We start from the raw sequence: 22,500 nt of genomic DNA on the forward strand, positions 1-22,500 counted from the left end.
CTGGAAGGTGTCTGTGGTTGATAGACCTGTACAAAGGATTATAAAACTGACTCCCGGAACACTCTCAGTCGCTCAAGCATGGTCATGGTCTCGTCATGGGTCCACATTTTATCCTCTTGTTGAGACTCCCCATTCTCTTTTTGCTGAGATGGCTCATCACTAGTGTTTTTCTTCTTGCTCTGCTGCACGGATGGCATTGTAAACGGTAATTTGGGGTGATATCTGCTTTAAAGGTTTTCCACAGTCCTAACAGGGAGCTCTATTTGTATCGAATTGGTACGGGAAGAATAAGATGACAATCAAAGAGAAAATATTGACGCGACGCGAGACGATGCAGCAGACATCAGACGTGGTGATATGCCAGACAGGACTCCTGTCTGATGCGTCTGACGGGCGTCTGACGCGTGTCTGATGCGTCTGACGGGCGTCTGACGCGTGTCTGATGTCCGAAGGACCCTGAATACGTTTCTCGAAAACGGCGCCGAACGTGTCCGAAGACCACCAGACCAAATCTCTTCAGACGTCCGGTCATCCAGGGCCGTGCCTGAAAAGTTCCCTGAGTCTGAAGACCTTCAGACACTCGAAAATCGTTGCCGAACAGTCTCTTAAATGAATGAATCGGCAGGCGTATGACGGACGTCCCCGCCGGCCAGCGCGGCAGCAGGCAGCCAGGCAGCAAACAGCAAAGCTGAATGAACATCTGAAGACATCATCATGCAAACAAATTCGAACATGGTAGGACAAAAGGGGGATGTAATAAGCATGTGACACCTTCATTAACTATGGTGGACAGAACACTTGTAATATCCTGGGAGCGACGGAGAATCGATGTTTTCTTCCTTTCCAACGACCATCCAGGTTTGCTTATTCGTTATTCGACCGGACAAATAATCTAAGCCTTCCTACTAGTAGTGTATATTTGTTGGTTAGCTGCAGTAGTTTGATCCATTCGAGGCCTATGTCCAAAAAGGTTGATCTCAACCTCGGACCCACTACTTGTTAAGTGCGCAATCGCGCATGCCCGCAGAGCAACCATCATCATGAAAAAAATTGAAAGTAAATGTATCGACGACCAACAAACAAATCCGTCGATCATCTTGGCAATGTAAGGGCACTTCTTTTGTAGGGATTCGGGGGCTGAGACGACGAAGGCGGACTGAGCCCCCTGTACGTAGAGTATAGGTAGATAGGTAACGTTCGTACGTAGGGCGAGTCTGATGGACGGACGGAAGGAAAAAGATATATAAGACCGGACGGGTAGATAGACTTTTTGTTTCCAGCATGCCATCTATTCTCTCTTAACTCTCAATTTCCTTCAACTTAAGACTCCAATTCTCCTCATACCACTACCTACCACTTCGAACCCCTTTATCCAGCTCCAGGGCAACTTAGCAGTAGAACAGGTAACGAACCGACGGCGGACAAACGAAGGTAAGGTTTGGTGACGATCCTACGGGTTGTGCTCCCCAATAAACCTTCATATCCGTGCAAGTCATTCACCATCATCCCTTCCTGCTGGCTGCGCTGCGTTTTTCTCAGTTCATTCTTCCCCATCCTTACCATTATTGTTGCTGAATTCGCCGTTCCGGTGAAGTTGGTACTTAAAAAGCCAGGGCGCCGAAACCCACATTCACGGTTCAAGGCCAAGAAGGGCAATGATGAACAATACTCACCCCAAAAAAAGTAATCCTGGTCTTTCACTTCGTCCTCAAATAAGTACTGTGCGATGGTTTGCTCTGCGAGGGGCCTCATCAGTAGAAGTACAATCTCCATAACCTGTACAATGATACATTCATTCTATCTTTTCATCTCTTCTTTCAGTGACTAAATTAACTACTTCTACTACAATCATAGCAGTAGCTTGCCATGTGCATTAAAAACAGTCTTCTTCCGTGTTATTGAGAAATATTTCTTTCTTGGCAATCGCCAGAGATCCTCCATTGATGTTACTCCAATGACTGGACTCTACGCAGCATTCTTTTCCAGTTCTGGAATCTCAGCACACCACTGCGGGTCCTTACCATATTCCTTGGTAAATTTGTCATGAAGTACAAGCTGGTGTCTCCAACAGCTGCTGAGCTCATGCGATCGAACATTGATAGGGTGATTGGGCTGGTTTCGCCCAACTCTCCGCACAGCGATATCGGCCAGCGAGTAACGAGATGTGTTGTTGAGCCGCAACATTGAGTATGCAGTTGTTGTACTAGGTGCAATGTCAGTCTGCGCCCTCAATGCTATCACATAATCCGGCTCGATTTAGCCTATACTTACCTTCCTTCCTCGATGTAGCCTAAAATGTCGAACTACAAGAATTTGTGTAGTCAGAAAGAAGGCAAAGTCCGCCATGAACAAGTTAATCGAAATACGTACCCTCGATCTCCCAACATGTGCACGCCTTGAGAACAACAATGCTTCGACATCCTTTGGGTACCCATGGAAATTGAAGACTACTGGTTTATCCACAGTAAACAGACTATCGAATGCGTCTTGATCTAACGCATGCGGGTGGACACCGTCTCTCCCAAGGATGAGGAGGTCGGTAACGTTGACTACACGGACCTTGACACCTTGGTTCCGCAGAATAGCAGCAGCAGCAATGACTTCGAAGGTGACTTCTACACCGCAACCCACAAGAACCACATCAGGGTCAATGCCTCTATTAGAAGAGAACTTTTCCCAAACTGAAGCACCAGCAATGCAGTGTCTCTCGGCCTATAAACTATCAGCCTTCAAACTAGAGCCATGAGATAATTTACCTCTTCAATAGTCAAGAAACCTTTTGTTGGGTTTTTTGATCCGATCACAAGATTGATATCTGAGATGTTAGTTTGTTCAAATGATATCAAACTTACTATTCTTTGACCGAAGGCAATGATCAATCGTGGCAATGCTCGAGTTGGCATCGGGAGGTAAATAAATTCGAGCGAGATGACGAGGAAGGGAAATGAAAGAACCAATCAGGCCCGGGTTTTGATGAGAATAACCTAATTGTTACGAGTCACAGGTCAGAAGTCTGCAATTGAAAACAGATAACCTGGTAACACACCATTGTGTTCTTGGCGCCATAAGGTGCTAGTTTCAATGTAAGTTAGGCCAGATACATCACTTCTCCATTTCGTCTCCAGAGCCATCTTCAAGAATTTGGCGTATTGCTGTTGGCCGTGATTTAGCGAACGCCACGGCTGAGTACATGACCAGCTTTCAACCCACCTCGATCATAGTCTGAACGATGCCAAGGAAGCTATATCAATGGTTAGCTCAGGTTTTACGGTAGTAAAAATATCTTCACCTCTCATATGAGGGGAAAAGAGCATGGCGTCCAGTGAGGGTATAACCTTGCATCCAACCCTGGAGGGTATGCTCCGACAGCATCTCAATGACTCTACCACCCTTATTGGCAGTCTTTCGTACAGCGAGTCAGCAAATGCGTATGGACATGATACCCTACCTCTGGGTCCCACTGGAAATTCCTTTGAGTAACATCAAGGACCGCATCAAGCTTGTTACTAGTGATTTCGTCTGGCGAAAAGATCCTGAAGGTGCTCGGGTTCATTTCGATTACCTTAGCCACGTAGTCGCCCACGCTACTTGTTTGTCAAAAGTCATACTCTTGCGAAGAAAGACGAAACTTACGCTTTCATATTTGAGACTTCTTCCTCCATATCATGACCGTACTCCTTCCATTCAGGAGTTTTGAGAGGTATGAACCCACGGTAGGTTGCCTACAACCATGTGTGAGGTAAGCCATCTTTTGGATGCTCAAAGCACTTACGTTGACCATTCCCATCCTCCTTTGTTGGTCTTTCGGAATAATGCGGAGAGCCCTGCTATCGATAATTCCCTTGGCCTTGTTGACAGCTTCATGGGCCTGGGAAGTGTTTGAATCCACTTCCACATGGAAAAGCTCTTCGGGCCCATACGAATGCAACCATTTCTTCAGAAGTTCAAACTCTTCCCCTTCATCGCCCGCTTTAGGAAGTGGAACTGGAAAAATATGAGCGTCATTTATGAAACCACATGAGTGTCTTACCTTGATGGGCTCTCCAGTTACCCTCTATTAGGTGGCCTTCCGCCTTCTTCGGTCCAGTCCACCCTTTGGGGGTTCTCATGATAATCATGGGCCACCTAGGTTTAGTAATAGGACGACCCGACCTTGCGCATTGTTGAATATTCTTAATCTCCTGGTACGCCCATTCTATAGCAGCTGCCATGTCATATTGGACAGCTATGTCATGCTCGTGATCAGATGCTTTTTCGGGCGACTTGCTTCCATATTCGACAATATGAACTTGATAGCCGTAGCCAGTGTACAAGCATGCAAGCTGTCTGTCAGTCCCATTTTGAATTGATAGCTTACCTCAAGATCGTCCATTGTTCCTGGAATAGTACGTTCCCCGATCTTCCAAAAAGAAAAGAAAAAATTAGTCTTCAAAACACATACTTGGGCAGATGTAACCCCTACCTTGTAACCGTTGACATGAAGGATCGGAATTACAGCCCCGCTTTCAGCTGGGTCGATGAACTAAATCGCTTTAGCCGATGAACTTGCTAAGTCCTTAACCTTACTTTATGTGCGTGCCATGCGGTGGCAGTGGGGCCAGTCTCGCTTTCACCATCACCAATAACAGCGACAGTGATATGGTTGGGCTTGTCCATGATACTGTTATTACTTCAATCAGCTTGATCTTCAACTTCACTGTATCCGAACACCGAACACTCACCTCCCATAAGCGACAGCCAAACAGTAACCTAGTTCTCCACCTTCATGAAGCGCACCGGGTGTCTAAGATAAGGAGACAGCATTAAATAATGAAGCTTATGGAAGCCTCAAAACTTACCTCTGCATTGACATGACTAGGAAATCCACCAGGGAGACTAAATGATCTAATGAAATGTTCAAGACCCTCTCGAGACATGGGATATTCGGGGTAAAATCTACAAGCCAAGCATTAATGGACGCCTGAGAATGGCCAGACCTACCTGGTGATTGAACCTTCCATGAATAAAGTGGAAAGCAAAGCTGGCGCACCATGGCCTGGCTAAATCATTTGTACCCAGTAAGCAGTCGCCAATGTGCCAAGGAATCAACTTACTCCAGTAAGAAACATAAACTCGGGAACGTCAGGATCAGTCTCATGGTTAGTGATCAGATTATTGGTGTGGGCGTAGACGAAATTGAGACCTGGACAGGTACCCTACACAACCGTAGTCGTTATGAGCCACTAAAAGCTACCTCTTGATGAAGGTTTCACGTACCCAATGACCCAAAAGGCGGCTTTTGATATGCTTTGTTTCAAGAGGCTGGGTGAGAAGCCCATTGTGCTGTAAGAATATCTGTGCCGCTGCACTACATTGATGTTAAACCACACCGTCTGAATAACTGGGGACATTACCCGTTTGATAATGCATGCACACTCACAGATAATTGGCTACCCTCTGGAAAGCAATGAGACCCTCTATATCAAGGCCTCCTTTAGACGACTTGAGCTGATCAACCTTGCCGTCGAGATTGATCAAGAGTTGTGTGACAATGTCAGGGGGTAAAGAAGAGGGTTTAGGAGGGGTGACGGCGTCCAAAGTTGGCATGTTTATGAGCGTTCTGCTGACTGAGTGAAAGATATGTGAGTTATTAAGAGAGAGATGCAGTAATGTGGAGATGAAAGAAACAGCTTTCGTGGCTGGTAATACTGCTACAATCAGTATTTTTATATTCTGGCTACTATTTGTGGAACTTTTATTTGAAACCACTTTCATCATCATCCTCATCGTCACAGATGGGGGGGCAGGCTGCAGGCTCGAACCTCAGAACTTGGATGGAGTCAGTGGATGACTCGCACTACGTCACAGGTCTGCGTGGCCGCTCGCCGACGCGGCTCTTCTTTTTTTGAATTATTTTGATTGTTCATTAAAATAAATTATTACATGATTTTTCGGATTCCTAAAAAAAAATATATACACCTATCGAGTGATAAATAAAATAAATAAATAAAACAGATACATAAATTATTTCTGATCCAGGGACGATGTTCGCCGGCTACCTTATTGTTCTCTCGCTGCTGATCCCTCTGTTCGTTGACAGCGTTGCTGATTGTTGATCGTCTATTATTTTCTTACGCATCTGTATCATTGGCATTACTTACGCCCTTGTTAACATTGTCGTTCGTCTGTTCTGATCCTCAATTATCCACTGCTCATTTTTTCTTAATTTCCCTCACCACGGCACCAGTTTGGTTCATTCACTGTCGACTGTAGCACCTGCAACGAAGTGGACGTTATGGTAAGCAAACTACATGCCGCTATGTAGATCCAATAAGAAACATTTCAAACTAACTCGATTTGGGTCACGTTTAGGTAACATCGACCTACATCCCTATGTCTCAGAGGCAGTCCTGGGCTGATATCAAGCCCATTATTCAAGATGATGGGCCTAATCCTGTTGTCCCCATCATGTATTCCGAAGAATGTAAGAGTTCTTGCTGGCCATTATTTTAGCAGTAGCAGACTGACACAATATCTTTTAGACAAAGATGCAATGGATTATTTCCGTGCTATCGCCGCGAAGGAGGAAAAGTCTGAACGTGCTCTAGAACTGACAGAGGTCATTGTCAGAATGAATCCAGCACATTATACTGTTTGGTAATTGCCTGAGCACCGTTTTCCTAAATTGCACTGACATGGTATATGCAGGCAATACCGTTTCTCTTTGTTAACGTCTCTGAACAAGTCTCTCGAGGACGAACTTCGACTCATGAACGAGTTCGCTGTCCAGAACCTTAAAAGCTATCAAGTCTGGTGGGTTGGCCGCGGACCAATGCTCTCGATGAAATTAAAACATTAACGTCGTTAATGATAGGCATCATCGTCTTCTCCTTTTAGATCGCATTTCCCCTCAAGATCCCGTCTCTGAGATTGAGTATATTCATGAGTCCCTTCTGCCTGATCCCAAAAATTACCACACCTGGGCATATCTCCATTGGCTATATTCTCATTTTTCGATCCTTGGTCGTATATCTGAAGCCCAGTGGGAATCTGAGCTTGATTGGTGTAACGAAATGTTAAGGGTTGATGGTAGGAACAACAGTGCTTGGGGATGGCGATGGTATCTAAGGGTGTCTAGACCTGGAGCTGAAACCTCCAGCCACAACCTACAGGACGAGCTTATGTGAGTCATTCATGTTAGCAGGTTCAAAGGTTGACATTGTGACGAAGTTATATCTTGAAGTCAATTCACTTCATTCCCCACAACGTATCTGCATGGAATTATCTCCGGGGTTTTCTCAAGCACTTCTCATTGCCACTTACGCCCATTCTTCCAGCTATTTTACCATACACCGCCTCCAAGCCGAACACCGATATGGAAACTGTCGGCACATTTCATTTTCCTGTGCCTTCGGATCCACTGCCCGAGGATACTCCGTTGCCTGTCCCTCTGGCTCTCGAATATCTCGCAGACTCTTTCATCGAACAAAATAGACTCGACGACGCTGCTGAAGTGTTTGAGAAGCTTAGCTCCAAGTATGACAAGATGAGGGCCGGATACTGGGAATTCAGACGAAGGGAATGTGTTGAAGAATAACAAGACTGAGTTATCCGTGTATTTGTGGTATGCATAACATGTTCAACTTGACTAGGTTCCAAATTGCGATATGTAAATCTGGTCCAATTTAACCTGATTTATGAAATAATACCAACAGGCCGTGGACGGGTCGTGGACAGTGTTTTATGAGCGCGCATGTTTTTACATATATTACAACATTTAATGGTCATCTATCTGAGTTTCCATGGCGAGCCTTTACCCCCAGGCTTGAGTATTACTGTCCTGGTTATCAGCACATTAAGATATGAGATGACTGGGTCCGTCCGCACCTGTAATTTACTATCAGATGCCCTTCTGTACCAAACGATTTATACAGGCTTCCAACAGTGTCATCGGGAGCTGGTGCAAAGGCAGCGTTGATATATGTAAACTGATGAACCCGTATAGTCAGCACAAGGTGTTCCGTGCCCCTCCCCACTTTAGTTTTCCTCTGAACTTAATGAAAAAGCATTAACTTAGGGCTGGCTTACCAAGGAATCTTCTTTCTTCATACCCAACTGTTGCCGCAGAAACATGATCACTGCTTGGAACTTATGCCCTGCGGTGGCCTTGAATACATTGTTCTTCATAATCGGCGCTGAACCAATCGATTTGAAGCGCACAACAACTATACAAACAGAGTCAGCGGTACGACCGATGGGGAAAATAACTCAGAAATCATTGATGAACCCCGGTCCATCCCTCGGCATCGGCTTGACCAGCGCAACACGACTTGCCTTTCGTAGGATCCTTCTTCTTGTATTCCTCCAAAGCCAACACTGTGGTTCGATCATACAATATGTTTTCTATGGCTTCAATTCAGTATAGAGAACTACTTTTGTGGGATGTTTGAAGAAGACGAGTTTGTTCGATGTTGAGATTCAGGTATGATGTTGACTAGGGGTTGAGACTTTCGGGTACGTACCTGCTGGTTGCGCCTGGGCAGGTGAAAGACGGTCTAAAGGGGGTGTTGTTGTGGCCATGCTGTTGGCTGCTCTTTGGCTTCTAGGCTGAGGGGCACATAGATGATGTAAAGAAAGATGTAACAGATTGAGCGATTACCGGATGATGGCGGACAGGAACAGCGCCGTGGCCGACGGACCCGCCACAACCGCTGGAGGAGGCGTCGCGACGACGGCCCGGCTGCTTGAGATGCATGCTATCCGACGACCCACAAACTCCCTCACCGAAAATGTTGAGGATGCCATTCAGAACAATCAAGGATCCCACATGAAGGCCAACCGAAATTATCCGACTGTCCGCAATGTTCCACTTCCCTTTTATACATCAGCGGGATCGCCTTCAGTACGTGTGAAATTCATGGGCGGCGCTTGCTGTTACTGATGATCCCAAAGAAAATGCCCCATTCACGTACCCTCGTGCACTACTTTCGCCGTTTGATACAACTGCTATCAATTGTTGTGGGGACTTCTTCAGCTGGAGCTGCGCTGTGGTCGCTCCTTCTGCTCCCTTTGCTCCATGCGACATTCTCTGCTAGGAAATCACTCGTCGAAGGGCAAATGCAGCCCATGGTCACACTCTTGGAAAAAGTAATTGGTCTGCGAGCAAAGCTCTCTCACTTTTCCTCGCTACAATCGGATAAGGGTGTCGAGGGTGAATGTGTCGAAGCGGACTTGCCAACCGTTACACCTATCAGAGAGATCGAATCTTTCGCGGCCTCCACAGGCTCTAGAACAGACTCTGGCATGTCAACCGCAATATTCCCCTCTTTGGGCTTGCGGGCGCTTTCCCAATCCATTCACAACCTCACTGCTATGCTCGATGCGACATCAACCACTAGGATCTCCCTTATATCTACTCTCGAATCATACACATCACATGTCCATCGACAGCTGTTTTTGGCGAAACCTCCGGGGTATACGAATGATAGGTTCGCGGTTGGACTAGGGACACTGAGCGAAAATTTGAAAAAGGAAGGCGAACATGAGAAAAAGGGTGAAGAGTGGGACGCTGTGAGAAAGGAAGTGAGAGCTGTCAAAGGGCTATTGCTGAATAGGAGGGCTTTCACTTCCAATTTTGGGAGCAAGTAGGCTGGAGAAGAGGAGTAACTTGGTTGTATGTACTCTTCTACTATGCAGGGCGCTTTCCCGCTAAGTATTGCTTCAGCGGACGTGATGAAACCTCTGCAACTCTGCATGTTTTGTGGATAAGATACATGGTCGCACAATACAACGACGAGTCATGTTACAACAAATCTCTGGACAGGAGAACATTATTGATACCTCCATGGTCTATCCGGAAACTTTACCTCTGTACATTGTATTTTATTTCAGTAGCCCCCGCACTCCTTCCAAAGGCTGCCCCCATAGCTCTCCCTCCCCAACCCACTCCCGCCCCAGCTTTGGCACCCACAGCTCTCAGTCCGTCTTTGGCCTGCTCGAAATACCCCAGAGTGGCGCTCGTGGGTGACGATGTCCTCCGTGCGCTATTACGATTCTCCAATGTTGGTCGGTGTGAGACGGCTAGATCGCGAGCTACGGCTGTGGCTGGTGTTGTAGAGGGTGCAGGTGCAGGTGGGGGAGAGGCCAGTCGTATAGGATGGCTTGGGGGGGAGGATGGCGCAAACAGATCGTTCGGTGCAGGAGGAGCTATCATAATCTAGAGAAGAATTCAGAGATGAACTCGTATCAAGGACATAATTAAAAATACCTGATATGAAACGTTGCTACTTTGTGATTCCTAGCGCGCAGGAGACCCGTCAGTTGCAGGACATTCCCATTGCACTTTTGCTCACAGTCGTCCCCGTGAGGGGTGGTACCATCGCCTTTTGCTCCAGACAAAAGGTAGCTATTTGTAACAGAGCTCTAGGCAAAGGGTTCGAGGCAGTTTTAGAGGAGTGAGAAAAGCTCAAAGTGATAAGGTGCTCCTCCCAAGGAACAAGCTCCTACAAGAGATTTGTAAGTACGATTGGTTCTACTACATACATATGTTAAATGAATGGGTTACCTCAGTGACAGCAAACCAGCCTTTCTTAGACTTCTTCTGCAGGAAAACCACAGCTATTTCACCCCCGTCTTGATCACCTTCTAGGTACTGACGAGCGAATTCTTCGATCTTGTTACTGATTTCCCGCGAAATGATCGAATTTGGGACACAGGACTGACCATCAACGTAATGCATGAGCGACCAGTCACTCATTCTCCAGTGTTAAGTTCGTCGTATGGCTTACAATATGCGACTCCAGGAGCTCAAGGGTTTCAGGTTCCATGGCATCCAACGTCCTGTGAAAAAAAATGGCTAAGAGTAAAGCGCGAAGGATGGGCCGTACTCGAGAGGGATGAATTGTCTACAGATGGCCACAGCGATAGATGAGCGATAGCTCCCCGACTTCAGTATTCACTTGCCAGCTGTATATGATTGACCGATTCCATGTTTAGCTTTTAATTGGTCTACAGACGAATGAGTAAGGGATATCTGGAAGCCAGCACTGTCGCGGGTAAGGAAGTGGATCGGAGCTTGGAGAATAAGGATTTGGCGAGTACAGAAATTGCATGCGGTTTGTTGTTGGCATAAATACCGACGGAGCGACCGACGGCGGCGGCCTTTCCAAGTGAAGTCCATAATAATAAAAGTCATCCTCTTCACTGCTCTTACGGCCTCTCTCTTCATCCCAATATATATCCTCCCAGTGCCGACCGCTCGAATTTCTTCTCATCGACCAGCTCTCACCATCCCTTAGCTAAAACGTTTGATTCACAAAGCAAGTTCATATGTCTTTCCCAACACTGAAACACGTCAGTCTCTTGGTGTTCCCACGATATCTGCTGCCGGTACTCATGCGAATCATCTTCCAGTTCATCGTTCAAGCCGAACTGCTACAAGCTTATCGCTCTGCAGTACGCGCTACCAAGCGTGTGTAGCTTCGCAGCATTTATCGCCCATAGCGCTAATCGAAACGCAGCCTTACCAGATCCGCAAACTCGAAGAGAGACCCTTGACTTCCTGCGCTCAGATTTAGAAAGGCTGCGACAGGAGCATGACCTGGTACGTTGGCCGCGTATCATTTGACTGGGTATAAAGACTGAATTTTTCCATCAATGATATCCAGGATACTCTGCAATCCCACCTATCGTCATTCAGGAAGCTCGTCAAACAAATGAGGCCAAGCTTTTCTTTTTCGGGGAATGAGTCCGGCTCAAGACTCATCGGTCAGCGACGACGAGCTCAGGGATGAATACTTGACAAGGTAGGATTGGCTCTTTATCCGCCATTTACTACGAGACGTGAACCTCGATCTTTATCCCAGCCAATTTTTCCGAAGATGACCTCCTCCCCTCGATTAGATATTTAACAAGAGAGGCGACACTTGCATCAATCTTCGGAGAAAGTGAGATGAAGTGATACGACGCTATCATTTCAGCTTTTCAACTGTACTTCATGGTAGTGGACTGATTTATGTCAAGCTGTTCCAAAACGACCGTTTTGCCGTTTGTGTCCTGCTCTTGCACCTCCCTTTAAATCCTGTCACGAATTCAGATTTGACACTCCATGTCTGGCTTCGTGCTTCGTGGCCGACAGATACAAAGACTCTGCCTCACCCATTTCATACCAAGTTCAAGGGTTGCAATTCAACAGTTATTGTTCATAGAGGTTCAACTCGGGACGTCACTGTGTGTACGATAGCATAACAATCGTCTCGTTACTCGGTCTTGCTTTGGCCTCCACTGTTTCTTACCTCCTCTTGCAACTTCTCATAAGCCTCCCTAGTCTCCTTGGCGAAGTTATCATCGATCATAAATTTTGCACCAATGACGGCAAGGCCTTTTGCTACTTTCATGGCGCGACTGTGCGCTTCGGGTGTACGCGCAGCTTCAGCGAAACCAGGAGTGTGATTGCTCGAGCCTTCTTCCGAAGGTATGTCAAACATGGGGTGGAAACCTGGAAGCTTGTAACACACGTTACCTATTCACAGTATTATCAATGTACTGAGTGTAAATGTGATAAGTTGCGGACGTACCGAAATCAGTGCTGGCGGTAGTCACACCTTCAAGCTCGATTTTGTCACCAAAAGCCCTGTCCATGAATATCTGATAAGAGTGGGCCAGCTTCTCGTTGTTTCTGGTCTCTGCATAGACCGCTGTAGGGTAGTCCGTCAGCCAGTGATACAATTTACTACAAGATAACTTTGCACATACCATCATCAGGCGCCTTGATTTTACACGAGCATCCAGTTGATCTTCACCCATATCATCAGCTTAAACAACAAAGAAATATGACATGGAGATATCACTTACTCAGCTGCCGATTTAAAGCAGGCGATAACCTTTTCTCTCAGGTCAATACACAACTTAGTATCCAAAGCACGAGTACCAAATGACACTTTTGAATCTATGACTGGTTAGTTGCGGCCTCCGCCACCCACAACTCACAGCTTGGAATGATGTTCGTTACCCATTTCTCTGATCCAAGTATGATCCCGTGTACACGCATGGTGGGTTCGAGTTGCTGACGGAGCATTGACACTGCTGTGTCTAAGGATAACAGATAAGTACATATCGAGGATATCGGACGAGAAAACTCACAGCCTTGAACAGCGGCATCAAGGGCATTGATACCCATCCAAGGAGCTGACTATAGACAGGTTTCATCAGTGAAACAATAATGGGAACAGGAAGAAGAGAAAACTCCTACACCGGCATGAGCACCTCGGCCGTGGAACTCAATTTCAAGTCCTGACCGTGAAAGACTACGGTACAATTCAGATTTAACAGCAAATGAACTGAAACTTTCACCTACGTGGCAGGTCCTCCAATAGGGCACGAACCGGCGGCACCTCCCATACCACCAAAAGGATGTGCCATGCCACAGGCATCGAGATCGTCATAAATGCCCTGTTTGAGAAGAAGGATTTTGCCTCCGCCATCTTCTTCCGCTGAAACAAGAAGACCGGTTTATCAGGTTAGACGGGCCACTGACGATTACACACTTTCTTAGTCTGGGAGAGAAGTACGTACCAGGGCTACCAATGACTTTGACTGTTCCAGACATATCACTAGCTTCCATAGCAGCTTTCAGGGCAGCGGCGCCGACCACTGCAATTACGGCGATGAGATTGTGACCACATGCTTTCAGCGAGGGTGCATCAGCTTGTACTACACGGATGTACAGTTCGAACAAAGTGTACATACCATGCCCAATATCAGGGAGAGCATCGAACTCTGCGTTAAAGCCAAATGTTCGACCGCCGCTTCCTCTGGTATATGTTGCTACGAATGCCGTTTCCAAATCACTTGGATTACTGATGTCGAACCCTAATTTCTTCAGGGCGGTGACAAGGTTTTTCCGAGCTTGACTAAGAAGTTACTATCAGGATCGGAATTATAATCGAGGTCTCCGATTAATCCACTCACAACTCCTTAAAGCCAAGTTCTGGGTTATCATGGATCGCAAGACTTAGCTTCCTCATATCATCATTGAGCTCATCGACAGTTTTGAAGATGGTATCCTGGATGTCTTCTGAAACAAAAGAGGGGTCGGGTGGAACAAGGTCCCGGAGGGAATCGATTGCTTGGTTGACATGGGACTGGACATCGGTCGGAAGGGCAGCAAGAGATGACTTGGGCATGGCTATGTGTTGACGAGGTGTATGGATTTGGTCAAGTGGGTTAAAAATATTTCAGGATAATGTACTAGTTCTAAAGGTATGATACGCTATAGAGAATATGACGAAGATAATAAGGGTAAGTAAAGTCTGAAAGTATACGTACGTATTCGGTTTGTCGTCACTATCGTAATTTCTCGTCGTCGTCTGTCTGCCGTCTAGGGGGTCAGTGGGGTATTATATGATGTATGGATAGTAGTCTGAAATATACGTAATATTCGGTTTCTCATCACCATTGTTTATTGCCGGCGTCGTCTGCCTGCCGTTTTCTCACTCACAGCAGATGTACGATAAGAAGAGGTGGAGGGCATTTTTATCGTGTTTCGGACGTGGCCGACTGACGACCGCCAGCATCATTACATCATCATGCACAGTAGTACTTAATAAATAACGAATAAATAAATGGATAAACACATGTTTTTAACGTTATTAAACGTCATCATCCTCGTGGCGGTTCTTGGCCGGCGGCATACTCTAATCCTGCCGAGTTTTCGTACCTGACGCTACTATCTTCACCGCACTTCGGGAACTAACCGGGAGCCTGCCAGTGGGAGCACGACTCTTGTCTGGCCCGATCATAGTTAGCTCAGCTACCTCCTGAAGCTATACACGTCTAGCATGCACATAGCGCAGACAACCTGCATGTCTTTCTTGTCTGTGGTACTTGCTCCCGCACACATGGTCAGCTACTTATGCACGGTACGCGACAGTCCCCTCCCCGATCCTCATCCCATTCCCCACTTGGTTCAAAGGAAGGAGTAACCGTCAAGACTGTTAACCTTAAGCTTTTGGATACGCGCGGCACGCAACTGCGGTCCTAGTCCATTAGACCCTCCTTTCTCGTGTAACCCCACTCACAGTGACGTTACCGGCCAAAGCTAATCAACCAACACTTTGTCGGCCCACTTCTTCAGTTCTTCCCATTCCTTCTTGCCACCGTTCACTTCTTTAACCTCATCGTTTCCTTCCCTTCACTTCTTCACTCATCCTCTCCCCTTCAAATCCTCCCAGCTGTCGAACCACGGCGCCACAACTACTCTCTAGGTGTTCAATGCGTTCGCTCATCCCATTCTTCATAGTGCCCTTGGCGGTCGCCACGGCCCTGCCTGCTTTCCAGACTGTGGACCTTGAAAAACGATCTGTTAATGTCGGTTGGCCTTATGGAAGCGACAAGATCAGGGGTGTGAACATTGGCGGAGTGAGACTTTCAACCTTTTCATTTCATGGAACAACTTTATTTACTGTCCCCATTTGCAGTGGCTCGTGACTGAACCTTTTATCACTCCCTCGCTGTTCGAAGCTACAGGAAACAACGACATCGTCGATGAATGGACTTTCTGTCAATATCAGGACTATGATACTGCTCAAGCTGCCTTGAAAAATCATTGGGATACCTGGTTCACCGAGGATGATTTTGCCAAAATTTCTGGTAAATCGCTTTTATATGCAGTGGATCAAATATTAACTATTAATATTCAGCGGCCGGTCTGAACCACGTTCGCATTCCTATCGGATTTTGGGCATACGATGTGCAAGGCGGTGAGCCGTACATTCAAGGACAAGCCGAATATCTGGATAGAGCTATCGGTTGGGCCCGGAACCACAATCTCGCCGTCATCATAGATCTTCATGGTGCCCCTGGTAAGTTTATCCTTGGGATGCACACAGTTCATAGATGAATCAATCTCCAAGGGTCGCAAAATGGTTATGATAATTCTGGAAGGAGGGGTGCTGCTGACTGGTAAGTTTAGTAATCTGGCTTGAGAATGATACTGTAGCTGAAAGTGGATCTCTTCAAGGGCCACCGATGAGGCCAATGTGGAGAGAACGAAGAATGTGATCGCTTTGCTCAGCACGAAATACTCTGATCCCCAGTACTATGGAGTGGTTACCGCCCTCGCACTGTTGAACGGTAAATGAACATAATGTTTGTACAATGCTGATCAAGTTCGTAGAACCAGCCACTTATCTCAATAACCAGCTTCTCCAGACTGCTCGTCAGTATTGGTACGACGCCTATGGTGCTGCCAGGTATCCATTTGGCAATAGCGACAAATCCGGCCTAGCTCTTGTCCTGCACGATGGCTTCCAACCTCTCAGCACCTTTGAAAACTATATGACAGAACCCGAATATGAAGATGTCCTGCTCGATACTCACAATTATCAGGTCTTTAACGATGAGTATGTCGCTTGGAACTGGGATGAGCATATCTCAGTAAGTTGTATCCTGCGGTTAATGAACTCGGCCCTCGGCTCACACCACGCCAGAACATCTGTAATAAGGCTAGCACTTACAGCGGCTCTCCTTTATGGCTTGTTGTGGGCGAGTGGACTTTAGCCACGACTGATTGCGCTAAATATCTAAATGGCCGAGGTATCGGTTCGCGTTATGACGGTTCTTACCAAGGTTCATCGTATGTTGGATCTTGTGATGACAAGTCAAATGATGTCAGCAGATTTTCCGAGTGAGTGTTTCGTAGTCAATACCTTTTTTTCCAAGGTGTATACCGGTGCACATACAAGTTACTGATTCAACCGTCCAGAGAGTACAAAGCCTTCATGCACAGGTTTTGGGAGGTCCAAACGCAAGTGTACGAGCAAAATGGTCAGGGTTGGATCCATTGGACCTGGAAGACAGAGAGTGCGGCAGACTGGTCTTACGAAGCCGGGCTTGATGGCGGATGGATCCCCTGGAACGCAGGCTCTCATGATATTTCCCTTTCTTCGTTATGTGGCTAGATTGCTAGACACCATTAGGATTCTTTTCTACCATATTGAAGCCACTCGCGCCTCGCTCGAGGATATTCAGGACTTTTTCTCTGTTTTAGTCAAGCCATAGCGCAATGAACGAATTTGATAAGTTGAATAAAACATGTCTTCTATCGATGCATTATGATAATAACTCTTAAATGACAGCAGGTACCCAAGAAATTGTAGTCGTCGCATCGGGTGCTGTACAAATTGATGAAAGTGGGTTAGAATAAACAAAGCCATCTTCACTTGACGCTATAAAGCCATCCATAACCCGAGGTACTCCCATCGAATGATCGTCCATTTGTTCAGACCGAGACAGAGAGGTAAAAATTACAGAATCAACAAGGGGAAGGTTATTCCGGGGAGTAGCCGCCCGGTGCATGAACTATACATGAGCTCATGTTACATGATTTTTCTTGCTTACCTGGACCACTTGGCCAGTTATGATGGAGTCTTCCATATCGAGAGACATTGCGCCACGGCTCGGATCGCCACTAAGGATTCTAATGACCCTTTTTACATCCTGCAGATAATAAGCAAACGCACTTGCAAATTGTTTTTTCCCATTTTGTGGGAATCTTACGCCATTATCCAGAAATCCTAAATAGAATTCCTCCTCCTTTGTGAGACCGGTGCCGCCTCTTTGCTGGATAGCATTGATCAAGACTTGAGTAGGATTTGAATTGGCCCCGTCGATTTCCAGCAGCATGTTTCCCTTTGCTCTTGAAAAACAGTCAATCCCTGCAATAAATGAGAATCATTGTACCCACGAAGTAATTGTAACGGGCTCCAACATCGGTTCAAGCCCAAAATCCGTTTTATAGACGGACGGAAGCCCTTTGATAGCAATACCTATGGTTCCGGATTGTATTACAGTACCATTAAGAAGCAAAGTGTTGGGTCGATTCGTAATGAACGGAGTCGGGGCAGTCAAGATGCCAGTCTTGAGGAAATCATGAGCTGAGATCCACGAGGAACTATGAACCTACTTTGATGGCCTTTGGAAACATGCTGTCCAAAGCTTTCAAAACCGGTGCTGGTCTGGAATCACTCAAAAGTAGGAAAGTATCCGCTTGCACACCTTCGAGCTCTGCGATCCTTTTATTTTCCACTTCCCCATTCCATAGGTTCTCCCAGCCTTGTCCAAACGCGGCTTCGACATCTCTTGAGGTACTTCCTCTGCGATCTTCCGGCGGGACATTTCTTTGCCTTTCCGGTCTTTGGAAACGTCCAACTTCAGCAGGGGCTCTACCAGTTAGATCACTTTTGAAAACTTTGATGTCGGTGCCCCAAAAGGTTGCGAGGGAAACTGTCGGCTCTGATCCGGGAGAAGAAACCGAAAAAGACCCGATCGAGGTAGGAAAAGCAGCCTGCAGGACAGATAGATGGCCAGGCAAGTTGGGCAGCGAGGTTGAAAGCATGAATACAGACACTGATCCGCCGGGTAATGAATCATGGGACAGATATTCGTGAAGGAAATCAGGTGTGGGCGAGTAGAATGTCCTAGTTTTCGAATGCAGGCCTCGACGAGTGAGAGAGAAAAGATTTTTAGGTAGCATTTCGGATGACACGGAAAAATGAAGATGTCGCGGGCTAGTCGATGAGAATGAAAATGTGTCTATGACGGCGTTGAATAGCGAGTGCGTGAGAGGTTTGGACCGAAGAGAAGGGTTAAAGAGAGAAGTGCTGCTGCTGGAGCAGCGTTACGTACAAAGATGGGAGCTGTGGTTTGGTGGAGGTGGAGGCGCCGATCACGTGATGAACACAAGCAAGCGCAGCGGCGACGTGGGAGGACGAGCGAGAAGTGCGTAGTGTCGCTACGCACAGCTGGAGGTGTTGCCCAAATCCTCGTCACCATACTCAACAGCCATTACAGCGCGAAAAAGAAGAAGGAATAACTACGGAAGACATAGAAACATCAGGAGTGGCAAACAGCAACAATTAGCTTCGCCCACGCGGCCCCTCGCCCACTCCTTACACCATGTCCATCAGCCCAAGGCAGTACGCATCACTATCTCTTCTCCATCCGCCTTCGCCCAAAACAACCTGGACTATGCTGCTACTGTTTATCATAGCTTCCATATTATCTGTGGCGCCCCTTTCGGTCCTTGCGGGTGATCCCGAAGTCACCGTTTCTCGCATAGATAACCTTCCCAATCGGTTGTTCTACTTTGATGATACCCCGGTGAGCCGCATCATAATCCGACATTTCGAATTGGCTAATTGTTTTGAGGTTTAGGTCGTGATGTATCACGATCCCGTTAAATTGACTGTACATCGTTCAGCGGATGAGGGCAAGACTTGGGAACAAGTCTCAGGTCCACAAGAAGGGGACGCCGCTCGTCTGATCGAGCACCCCCATAACAATGAAATGGCTTTCATCATCGGTAGATACTCCGTGCACTGGGTGACATACAACCGAGGAGCTTCTTGGCAGTCATTTGAAACTCCTCGAGACGCGAGCTTGACTGGCAAGACTCTCAGTTTTCATGCGGAGAAGGACGAGTGGATCTTGTTCCAAGGAGTTGCCTGTGAAAACACAGGCTCTGGCAAATGGGGAGAGGGAAAGACATGTTGGGATGAGACCTACTATACTACGGATGCTTTCCGGAGCGAACCTCAACTCCTCCTCAGTCAGACATCACAGTGTCTTTTTGCTCGCTCCTCCGAGAGTTTTAAGTCAGCTCCGGAGTCCCTCATCTTCTGTGTGGCATTTGATCAAAGCCAGAAACCTGGAAGTGGGGGCATGCACAGCTATAAAGAAAGCAGGCTCTTTTCCTCCGAGGACTGGTTCGCCACAAAGAAATTTGTCAACTTAGGAATTGGTAAGAGGGCCAGAGGAGTTGTTGGCCTTGGTGTTGTATCCAAGTTCATGGTGGTTGCCTTGAGAGCAGAGGGAACCGCTACAAAAAGAGCTTCAGGAGGCGATCCTATGTGAGTTTTATTAAAAAAACTATCATGCTCCGCTAATTGATTTTTTTTCAGGTCTTTATATGTCACCACAGATGGGCTGGAGTGGCGCCAGACCCAATTCCCCCATTCAGCATTACCGGATCTTAAAGAGAAGTGCGTATGACTGAAATATGCTCTGCTGGTAATTTTCTATTGATGCCCTTGTAGTGCTTACACCGTTGTCGAATCTACCACGCATTCTATTGCAGTCGATATTCTCACCTCCCCCTCGGCCAATATTGGGACCCTTTTTGTCTCCTCCAGTGAAGGAACATACTTTGTAGAAGCCTTGGCTGATACAAATAGAAATGAGTATGGTATCGTGGACTTTGAACAGCTTGTTGGGCTTGAGGTAAGCCACTCATTATGCTATCCAACGACTTAATGTTTTGTCGCAGATCTGACTGAAAGTACAGGGAATCGGAATTGCCAACGTCGTTTCCAACAGAGAGCAGGTTGTTGGTTGGGGTGAAGCGAAGAAAATCAAGAGCAAAATCACGTACGATGATGGATCAAGTTGGAGACCTTTGAAGGCTCCAGCTAAGATGATGAATGGGGATGACTGGGCGTGTGACACTTCGGATCTGGTAAAGCATTTCATCCTTCGATATGTACTGTATGATGAAGAAAGCTGACCGGTCGTAGGAATCATGCTCCCTTCATGTGCATTCAGTTACTGTTCCTCATAACATCGGTCGCGTATTCTCGTCGACTGCACCCGGCTACGTCATGGCTGTTGGTTCGGTTGGTAACAGCTTGCTGCCATATGGTACGTTCGTTATTTATCAGTGATGCTTTTGCTGAAGTCGACATTTAGAGGACTGTGACACTTTTCTGTCTACTGATGCGGGCTTGACATGGCGCATGGTTCGAGAGGGTGCTCACAAGTATGAGTTTGGGGATCAAGGGAGCATTCTCGTCACTGTCGATGACGAACAGGCCACGGATCATGTTCATTATTCCTATGACGGAGGGAATTCTTGGTGAGTCACTAGCGTCATCTGATTGCCATTGAGATCTCACTCGCGCCAAATTAGGATACCACTGGATCTTGGAATCACCATCCGCGGCATCGTGCTCACTACAATCCCCGACTCAACTTCTCAGAAATTTCTGCTTCTCGGTACGCTGCCTCGCAAAGATTCCAATGGGGGCCGTCACGCCATGGTTTTTCTCGATTTTGCCCCGCTCCAGACTCGGCAATGTACGGATTCGGACTTTGAACGCTGGTATGCTCGAAGCGCCGACGGCAAAGAGTGTCTTATGGGCCATCGCCAGTGGTATCAACGACGGAAACTAGACGCACAATGTTATGTTGGGCACAAATTCGAAGATCCTGTCGGACATGAAGAAAATTGCGCCTGTACAGATGACGATTACGAGTGTGACTACAATTTTGTGAAACAAGATGGTGAATGTGTAGCTGTTGGACCGGAGACGGTACCTGCTGGGACTTGTCACAAGGAAGGAGACAAATATCTGGGCTCGCCAGGCTATCGCAAAATCCCCGGTAACACGTGCGAAGTCCGGTCAGGGCAGGCGAAGGACAGCCCTATTATGAAGGATTGTTCATCTGCAAGACCAGAAAGTGGCAAGCCGTCGCATGTTGTTCATGAGTTCACCTCCGACATCGCTTCACATTCATATTTCCCATTTTCACAAACCATCCTTCTTCAGCTTGCCGATTCGACGGTATGGCAGTCGAGTAATGAAGGATTTTCGTGGAAGCAGTTGTACCCGGATGAGACCTTCCTCGGGGTCGTGATTCACGAACACAGTCCTGAACGAGCTTATCTCCTTACCCCCACTCGCAAGATCTACTACACCACTGACACCGGACGCTCCTGGAATACCATCGACGCACCCGCCGATCCCAACAATCTTGGCATTGCAATCCTCGATTTCCACCCGACAAAAGCTGACTGGCTTATCTTTGTTGGGGCCATTGACTGCAAGGATCCTCTCTCTTCTTCCTGTCGCGCTGTGGCGTATTATTCAACCAACCATGGCAGGGGATGGAACAAGATAGATGAGTATGTGAGGACCTGTGCGTGGGCACGGGATAAGAGATTAAAAATCGACGAGCGAGAAATTATATGTGAAAGCTATAAAAACAAAAAGGGCTCTCAAGTTTCCGGAGAGTATAATCCTATGGAACTGATTGCTGGAGCCAGTTATTACTCGAAGAAAATCAAGTTGTTCGATGCTGTTGTAGGGTTTGCGACCTTTTCAGAGTACCTCCTGGTGGCGCAGGTAGGTTAAACGATATTAAAAGTTTCATACTGACCTCCTACTGTAGCTGCATGAGGCGCAAGGCACGCTATCACTGCAGGTATCTTTGGATGGCTATAACTTTGCCGAAGGACAATTCCCTCCTAACATGAAGATAGACAACCACGTACGTCTCTTTGTGATCCGGACAATAATGAATCATGGCTAATTTGACGTATTTCAGGCGTATACGTGAGCCTGACATTCCCAGCCTATCCATCTCATGAGCTAATTATCTTTTGGCAGAATCCTGGAAAGTAGCACTGGTTCCGTCTTCTTGCATATGACCATGAATTCTGCAGTCAACAATGAGTGGGGGAGCATA

General features: G+C 46.9%; 9 protein-coding genes across 9 annotated transcripts in view; 5 read left to right on the plus strand and 4 right to left on the minus strand.

Moving 5' to 3' along the window:
* Positions 1-1,965: 1,965 nt before the first annotated feature.
* CNBE3100 (hypothetical protein) lies at positions 1,966-5,586 on the minus strand (the record flags this gene model as incomplete). Its single annotated transcript, XM_770156.1, has 21 exons — positions 1,966-2,203; positions 2,272-2,303; positions 2,371-2,712; positions 2,757-2,815; positions 2,853-2,984; positions 3,047-3,152; positions 3,211-3,241; positions 3,290-3,402; positions 3,449-3,584; positions 3,634-3,722; positions 3,773-3,984; positions 4,031-4,322; positions 4,358-4,399; positions 4,463-4,522; positions 4,567-4,660; positions 4,722-4,783; positions 4,839-4,935; positions 4,981-5,039; positions 5,094-5,195; positions 5,257-5,347; positions 5,420-5,586. 21 exons carry the CDS (start codon positions 5,584-5,586, stop codon positions 1,966-1,968), a joined length of 2,556 nt encoding a protein of 851 aa, XP_775249.1.
* A 688-nt stretch (positions 5,587-6,274) lies between these two features.
* CNBE3110 (hypothetical protein) lies at positions 6,275-7,576 on the plus strand (the record flags this gene model as incomplete). The annotated part of the gene is made up of 6 exons (XM_770157.1): positions 6,275-6,277; positions 6,352-6,463; positions 6,522-6,636; positions 6,688-6,792; positions 6,854-7,162; positions 7,210-7,576. The coding sequence occupies 6 exons, from the start codon at positions 6,275-6,277 to the stop codon at positions 7,574-7,576; spliced, it is 1,011 nt and encodes a 336-aa protein (XP_775250.1).
* A 216-nt stretch (positions 7,577-7,792) lies between these two features.
* CNBE3120 (hypothetical protein) lies at positions 7,793-8,559 on the minus strand (the record flags this gene model as incomplete). The annotated part of the gene is made up of 4 exons (XM_770158.1): positions 7,793-7,814; positions 7,867-7,967; positions 8,068-8,204; positions 8,502-8,559. 4 exons carry the CDS (start codon positions 8,557-8,559, stop codon positions 7,793-7,795), a joined length of 318 nt encoding a protein of 105 aa, XP_775251.1.
* Positions 8,560-8,641: 82 nt separating this feature from the next.
* CNBE3130 (hypothetical protein) lies at positions 8,642-9,627 on the plus strand (the record flags this gene model as incomplete). The annotated part of the gene is made up of 2 exons (XM_770159.1): positions 8,642-8,881; positions 8,932-9,627. 2 exons carry the CDS (start codon positions 8,642-8,644, stop codon positions 9,625-9,627), a joined length of 936 nt encoding a protein of 311 aa, XP_775252.1.
* Positions 9,628-11,307: 1,680 nt separating this feature from the next.
* CNBE3140 (hypothetical protein) lies at positions 11,308-11,771 on the plus strand (the record flags this gene model as incomplete). The annotated part of the gene is made up of 4 exons (XM_770160.1): positions 11,308-11,331; positions 11,392-11,449; positions 11,508-11,581; positions 11,646-11,771. 4 exons carry the CDS (start codon positions 11,308-11,310, stop codon positions 11,769-11,771), a joined length of 282 nt encoding a protein of 93 aa, XP_775253.1.
* Positions 11,772-12,236: 465 nt separating this feature from the next.
* On the minus strand, positions 12,237-14,162 carry CNBE3150 (hypothetical protein; the record flags this gene model as incomplete). Its single annotated transcript, XM_770161.1, has 11 exons — positions 12,237-12,499; positions 12,555-12,674; positions 12,733-12,773; positions 12,832-12,925; positions 12,967-13,068; positions 13,120-13,168; positions 13,229-13,283; positions 13,334-13,469; positions 13,552-13,662; positions 13,726-13,889; positions 13,948-14,162. The coding sequence occupies 11 exons, from the start codon at positions 14,160-14,162 to the stop codon at positions 12,237-12,239; spliced, it is 1,350 nt and encodes a 449-aa protein (XP_775254.1).
* A 1,087-nt stretch (positions 14,163-15,249) lies between these two features.
* On the plus strand, positions 15,250-16,937 carry CNBE3160 (hypothetical protein; the record flags this gene model as incomplete). The annotated part of the gene is made up of 8 exons (XM_770162.1): positions 15,250-15,396; positions 15,456-15,627; positions 15,678-15,839; positions 15,891-15,939; positions 15,998-16,110; positions 16,154-16,413; positions 16,467-16,663; positions 16,742-16,937. 8 exons carry the CDS (start codon positions 15,250-15,252, stop codon positions 16,935-16,937), a joined length of 1,296 nt encoding a protein of 431 aa, XP_775255.1.
* Positions 16,938-17,103: 166 nt separating this feature from the next.
* CNBE3170 (hypothetical protein) lies at positions 17,104-18,511 on the minus strand (the record flags this gene model as incomplete). The annotated part of the gene is made up of 5 exons (XM_770163.1): positions 17,104-17,337; positions 17,377-17,475; positions 17,536-17,674; positions 17,723-17,895; positions 17,942-18,511. 5 exons carry the CDS (start codon positions 18,509-18,511, stop codon positions 17,104-17,106), a joined length of 1,215 nt encoding a protein of 404 aa, XP_775256.1.
* Positions 18,512-18,933: 422 nt separating this feature from the next.
* The window catches only part of CNBE3180 (hypothetical protein), a gene marked incomplete at both ends in the record, with an annotated part of 5,411 nt that continues 1,844 nt past the window's right edge, over positions 18,934-22,500 (plus strand). Inside the window, 11 exons of the mRNA XM_770164.1 lie at positions 18,934-19,137; positions 19,192-19,886; positions 19,938-20,018; positions 20,073-20,256; positions 20,321-20,491; positions 20,550-20,673; positions 20,722-20,887; positions 20,942-22,157; positions 22,204-22,302; positions 22,360-22,367; positions 22,422-22,500. The exon at positions 22,422-22,500 is cut by the window's right edge and continues 5 nt beyond it. Coding sequence (XP_775257.1) covers positions 18,934-19,137; positions 19,192-19,886; positions 19,938-20,018; positions 20,073-20,256; positions 20,321-20,491; positions 20,550-20,673; positions 20,722-20,887; positions 20,942-22,157; positions 22,204-22,302; positions 22,360-22,367; positions 22,422-22,500 — 3,027 coding nt within the window. The remainder of the gene's footprint in view (positions 19,138-19,191; positions 19,887-19,937; positions 20,019-20,072; positions 20,257-20,320; positions 20,492-20,549; positions 20,674-20,721; positions 20,888-20,941; positions 22,158-22,203; positions 22,303-22,359; positions 22,368-22,421) is intronic.

This window comes from Cryptococcus neoformans, chromosome 5, assembly GCF_000149385.1.
Source record: "Cryptococcus neoformans var. neoformans B-3501A chromosome 5, whole genome shotgun sequence".
Classification (NCBI taxonomy): domain Eukaryota; kingdom Fungi; phylum Basidiomycota; class Tremellomycetes; order Tremellales; family Cryptococcaceae; genus Cryptococcus; species Cryptococcus deneoformans.